The following is a 6,000-nucleotide window of genomic DNA, read 5'->3' as shown; positions in this document are numbered from 1 at the left end:
TCTCACGGTCTCTCCTGCCTGGGCTGGCTTTGAACCGCGATCCTCAGATCTCAGCCTCCTGAGTAGCTAGGATTACAGGCCTGAGCCACCAGCGCCTGGCCAGTACAATTAATTCTTAACTGTGTTCTCTCCTTTTCCCCCTTTCCTTCCATATCCCTCCCCGATTGGTCCCCTCCCCATAGGATGTACCCATTTCCTGGCATTGATTTTGTTGGGTTTTGACCTAGTCTTTTTTAACAGATTATTGTATACTAGTTTAGTGCTCCACAGAATGCAAATCTGTAAGTAAACATGTTGGAAGGTATACAAGTGGTTAAAAAATGAATTAATTGCAGTATAATAGACTCCAATTTAGTATTGATTGATGTCAAAGCAACTTTATAAAAGAATAATACTTCTAGACCAAATGTGCTCTTTGTGACAATGCACAATGTTTATCATGTAGGAAAAGATCAAATGTTTTATGGGGAAAACTAAGGCATTATGATTGGTTAGAATGTTTCATATAGAGGGGCTGGCAAGGTGGCTCAGTGGTAGTGCGCTTGCCTTGTATGCCTGAGGCCCTTGGTTCGATTCCTCAGCACCACAAGCAAAATGAAAAAAGCCGGAAGTGGAGCTGTGGTTCAAGTGGTAGAGTGCTAGCCTTGAGCTGAAATGCTCAGGGACAGCACCCAAGCCCAGAGTTCAGGCCCCACGACCGGACACCTCCCCGAAAAAAAAAGAATGTTTCATATAGAAAAGAAAAAAATTTAAAAGGAGGTGAAGTAAGATTGTAGAAAAATCTATTTTTTAGAACTTTTTATGCTTTTTAGCTTTGAACTTTTATTTATACCCTTATAATCTCATTTTCCTCATGTGTGGCTTTTTACCTTAGTAAATAATACAATCTTGCTTGTATTCACATTGCCTCAAGCATAAGAAGAGAACATCAAATATTATTCAATGTCCTGAGCTTACCAAAATTTATTCAAAAAGGAAGCCCTTTTAATAAAAAAAAAAACCTGTCTTATCACCTGTTAGCGATGGTGATTTGTTTGTAGTAGTAATTAAACTCATCCGATGGCCTGAAAGGCATTTCTTCCTTCCTTGCAAAATTTTGATGGATTCAAAGTGATTCATGACCACTGTAGAGAGGATCTGTGCGGTTTCTGTATCAAACATCCGAGGGCAGCTTTTAAGCATACTGTAACCATCCTTCCCCTGAAACATCAAAAGATACCACAATGTTCCAATCCAGAAACATGAATAAGTCAAAGTTCATTTGTGTTCAAAGTGCTGTTAGCACTGGCTCAAAAATTTAAACTTTACCAATTTTTGACACCATTTAAATTTCTATCCTAGGCCCTGGATCTGAACATGATAGCCTTTGAACTGTTGACCCTCGTTCTGTTGCCTAGCAGCCTTAACAATGGGCCAGCCACCTAAAATCCCTGTTAACTAGCCTACTGCCAAGTCTGTTTAGACCGAAGCCCATCTGATACCTAATAAATGGCTCTCATTATTAAAACTATGGAATCTACTAACAAGTTTCCTGCTACTGCTGACATTGCTCCAGTCTCCAGTATTTAAGAACTCTCTGAATTAAACTGTAAAGTCCTAAAAGAGTAAGGTGATCACATTGTATTGCATATACCTAAATATAAACATAAACAAATTAAAATAGGAGCCATAAATGTGCTAGAAGTGTTTATCACTAAATTTAAAGTTCAACCATTAAACATTTTTTGTCTATCCATTTCTTGCTGTATGTCAGTCATTTTGAAAATAATAAGTGAAATTTTTACTTTCTATATTTTATATAAGTCTGATAATATAGAAAATGTAGCTATATGGCATTTAATGAGATAAAATAATTCATCAACCATAAAAAATGCAGTGGGTCTGAAATCATCACAAGAAAATTAAATGTGTTTACATGCATGTATAAGAACATATGAATAAACAGAAGACAATAAATTTATAGGTTTTCAAAAGAAGATTCTCACATTTGCAATATACTCCTTAATGGCAAGAAGGTAGACTTTTTTCTTCTGTAAGTACTGCCCTTGAACTTTCACAGTGTCTCTTATGATTCGGTGTCCTGGCTCTGCATCTGGGTCAAATCCAAACTCTATTCCAGCAACTTGAGGAAATCTGAGTATTTGAAATACATTGTTAAATAAAATATGTGTGTGTGTGTGTGTGTATATATATATATATATATATATATAGTTGAATAATCCTGCAAAAGACATACTAATAAAAAGTGAGAGCATTAAATTTTAAGTAAGGACATCCTATTATTGTACTTAAAATGCCAAGGTGTACAGGCTAGGGAATTTATACAGCTGGAAAGATCTTACCAAATTATCTGGTTTTTTTTTCAGAAATAAAGGAATGATAATAATTCAAGGAAATAACAAATCTTCTGTTGTCTCAGCTTTTACTCTCAATTCTAAAGGAATAAAATGATAGAGGAGATAACATGCACATCTACTTAAAATATTGGCTTTCTCACTGGTTTCAAATAAGCCCATCCGACTGAAATATTTTCAGGAAAGTGAATTCATTCTTTGGTGAAGGCTTGTACTAATATTTGCATACAATTGTATCTTATGCACATTACAATGCCTGAAAGTTATGATAATGTCCTTCAGTAATTAAATAAGATAAATTTTAGTGATATACTTGAAGGCAGAAAAGATCACAGTACACACACTTTAGAACGTTTTCAAGTACATAAAAGGATAAAATTTAAATTCTAGTCCTTAATTTATTTTTAGCTGAAAAAAAACTAGCTTTTCCTAATAACAGACTCAGGGTCTGTCTGAATCACTGAAGATTTTTCTTCAGATGCAATAGTAACTAACAATAAATAATTTAAAAGTACGCACATGGTAGTTTCATGATTACCTTTGATTACTGAAGACAGGAAACATGCAAATATTTTCCCCAAAGCTATTACTGAGAAGAGCTGGGTTGATTTGTGCATTTGACTCAGTTTCCCAACTAATTAATGCTAACAGACAGAATAATGCCTATATTATGGAGTCCCTCTCCAAACAACAGCATTGGTTAACAATGTTGATGAATTTTACTCCTTAAACATCTATTAGTCACTCTGGAAAGGAGGTAGCAAGGATTTCGGCATGTATGACATCACTTTTTATTACTGCTTCTTTCATAATGTTATCCTAACTATACCAAAATAACATCCTAATGTTTGATATAATCTACAGATAACAAAGCGGAGTATGAAATACTACAAAATAATTTTTAAATATTGTTAGTCTTGACTAATAATAAAACAATCTGTCTTGCCTCAATAACATCCTGTCTCAACTTTTATTAGATCAAAATAGGCCAAATGTTATTAATCTTTAACTATTCTTAAATCCATACTATTCTATTAAATCAGTTAGCAAACTATGAAATTGCTTACTGTGTACCAGATACTATTTTCAGTCATGTAGATTTTCAAAAAGGCAAATTACATTGACTATACCAGGGAACTTCTAAAGAAAGATAAACTGCCTTAAGGATCAGGAAATTAGCAAACCTCATAAAATCTATTTCTACTGAGCTTTGATATTTCCCTGAAGAAAATGATTGACACTGAGAAGGAGGACAAGGATAAGAATCTGTAAGTAATAGGTATGTACAGGTTAAAGGAGAAAAGAACAGCAACTAAATAAAGTTAATTCTGAAACCTAGGCTGAACTGAAATCATATTTGAAATCCTTTAGTGGTTCTATTCCTCTATTTAATATTAAGAAATCATATACTTACGAAAACATTGTTGGTTACATCATAAGTCTTCTGGCAATACTAATTGTAGGAAATTTGCGTTTCTACTTTTGAAAACATATTTACAGAGCTTCCAAAGCCACTTTATCCTAAATTGTACACACAAGAATCCAGGAACAAGCCAGGAACTGGTGGCTCACATCTGTAATCCTAGATACTCAAGAGTCTGAGATCTAAGGATGGCGGTTCAAAGCCAGCCCAGGCTGGAAAGTCCATAAGACTCTTATTTCCAATAAACTACACAGAAAAAGCTGAAAGTGGCACTGTGGAATGGCGTTAGCCTTAAGAAAAAAGCTCAGGGACATCACCTACACCCCAAGTTCAAGCCCTAGGACTGGCAAGAAAAAAAATTTCAGGTATACTACAATAAGTTTCTGCATTTTTAATTTATCTATTAGCACCAGATTGGTTTGGTTTTAAAGCATAACTGATTCAATGCTCTCAGCTACAAACATCAGTCATTCTAAAACTAAGCAATGTACAGAAAAAAAGAAAAGAAAAAATTCCATCTCAAATCATCTAAAGTAAGATACAAAGCAGTAAATGCTATAAAAGAAGTATAAGAATTATACTCAGAAAACAACCATTACACTAAGAAATTAAAGAACTAAGTATATAGAAGGATATTAAAAGCTGTGGACTATAAGTTTTGATATTGTTAAGGTGGTCATAGTCCCCAAATTGTCCTACAGACTGAACTTAGTCCAAATCAAATCTTACCTGCCCTTTTTTTTTTTTGCAGAAATTAAGAAACTGATTCCAAAGTTCATTTTAGAATTTTCACTTTAAAAAATGCTGGAGGGCCAAGATGGCCTGGTGCCAGCTGGAACGATGAATAAACCTACCCTTTACCTGAATACCACGTGCATGCTGCTGTTCTTACTCGGCGACCTCTTTTTAAAAACCTAACATAAATGGTGCCGAAACCTGGGAAGGGCTTCAAGTCAGCATAGGTGGGTTTCCTCTCCATTTTTTTTCTTTTTCTTCCCCTCCCCCCTCTTTTTTGCTCTGAGAAATACCCACAGTTCTGAGGGCCTTCTGCAAACCTGTCTGTCTGCTGCGGACACAGTGCATCGATACCATTACTGGCCTTCACATTCACGTCCACACCACTTCTCTACTCTGGTGAGTGAATTTATTCTCTACAGTTCTCTGTTGCTCAGTCTCTGTCCAGACGTGGCACCACGCCAGAGAGCTCCTACGGCCTTTAGCTGAAAGGCTGCTCACCTCTGAAGCTGAGGACACTTGGTTTTGGGGGTTTGGCCATTTCTCTCTAGAGGGCTCTGGGGGAAGTCAGGACACCACTTCTGCCTGGTCAGCTCTCCTTCACTCACCAGAATGACTCTCCTACTCATTTAATGAGGTGCTGCGAGTCATGCCTGAGCCGTGAAACCCCTTTGAAATGCCTCTTGCGCTCCCTGGAAAGCCAGAGTGCCTTATTTTATGCCAGTCTCAGATGTAGACAGTTTTTGCTACTGCAATGGTAAATGGTCAGAAGTCTGTTTAATTTCAGGCTCTCTTTGTTCTCTCTCTCTGCCATTCACGTCCAACTTTCCCTATCTCTCTCCTTCTCTTTTCTACAACATTTTGGCTTGTGCCCTGAAGAGTGTGACTCGGGCTGGGTCCCGGGAACTGCCCCCCTCTAGGTTCCCTCTTACAGGCTAGCCAATGTAGGCTTAATCTATTTGTTCAGGGTTTCTTTGCATTCTTTCAGAAATTTGCCATCTTGAGTTTGCCATCTTAGCCACATGGTGGGTTAAGGGTTTGGCCCCATTTGACCCTTAACCTTCTACCAAGCTTACTACTCCATCTATTTATTCTAAGGTGCCTTGCTAACAAGTTGCTCTTTTCACAGGCTCTGATAGGTGAGACCCAATCATTTGTTAGCAAAGATATCTACACATTGTTGTCAAAAATTTTAGGTTTAGAGTTTTGCCTTTTTTGTTTTGTGTTGTGTATTCATACCACTATGTGGTTCTAAAATACTGGGCATATCTGTGCTAAAATTCTCATCACATCTAACAAGTTTTGTCATTGCAGAATATTTGTTGGTCAATTCTTGATAAGACCAGGTAAGCACTATTCTATTTGATCTTCTTATTGCTTTAATTGGAAATAATAAAGAGCTTTTGTGGTGAAGATTGCAGTTCAAAGCCAGCCCGGGCTAAAAATCCCTAAAACTCTATCTCCCAACTAACCTGCAAAGAGCTAGGC

At 36.7% G+C, this 6,000-nt stretch overlaps 1 protein-coding gene across 1 annotated transcript in view; it reads right to left on the bottom strand.

The window, feature by feature from the left end:
* The window catches only part of LOC105992382 (5'-nucleotidase-like), a 32,004-nt gene that overhangs the window by 5,134 nt on the left and 20,870 nt on the right, over positions 1-6,000 (bottom strand). Inside the window, exons 6-7 of the mRNA XM_013025235.1 lie at positions 1,986-2,133; positions 1,014-1,200 (exon numbers count right to left, since the gene is read on the bottom strand). Coding sequence (XP_012880689.1) covers positions 1,014-1,200; positions 1,986-2,133 — 335 coding nt within the window. The remainder of the gene's footprint in view (positions 1-1,013; positions 1,201-1,985; positions 2,134-6,000) is intronic.

The sequence above is a fragment of the Dipodomys ordii genome, unplaced genomic scaffold (genome assembly GCF_000151885.1).
Source record: "Dipodomys ordii isolate 6190 unplaced genomic scaffold, Dord_2.0 Scaffold83, whole genome shotgun sequence".
NCBI lineage: Eukaryota > Metazoa > Chordata > Mammalia > Rodentia > Heteromyidae > Dipodomys > Dipodomys ordii.
This window is presented reverse-complemented; position numbering and strand designations above follow the sequence as displayed.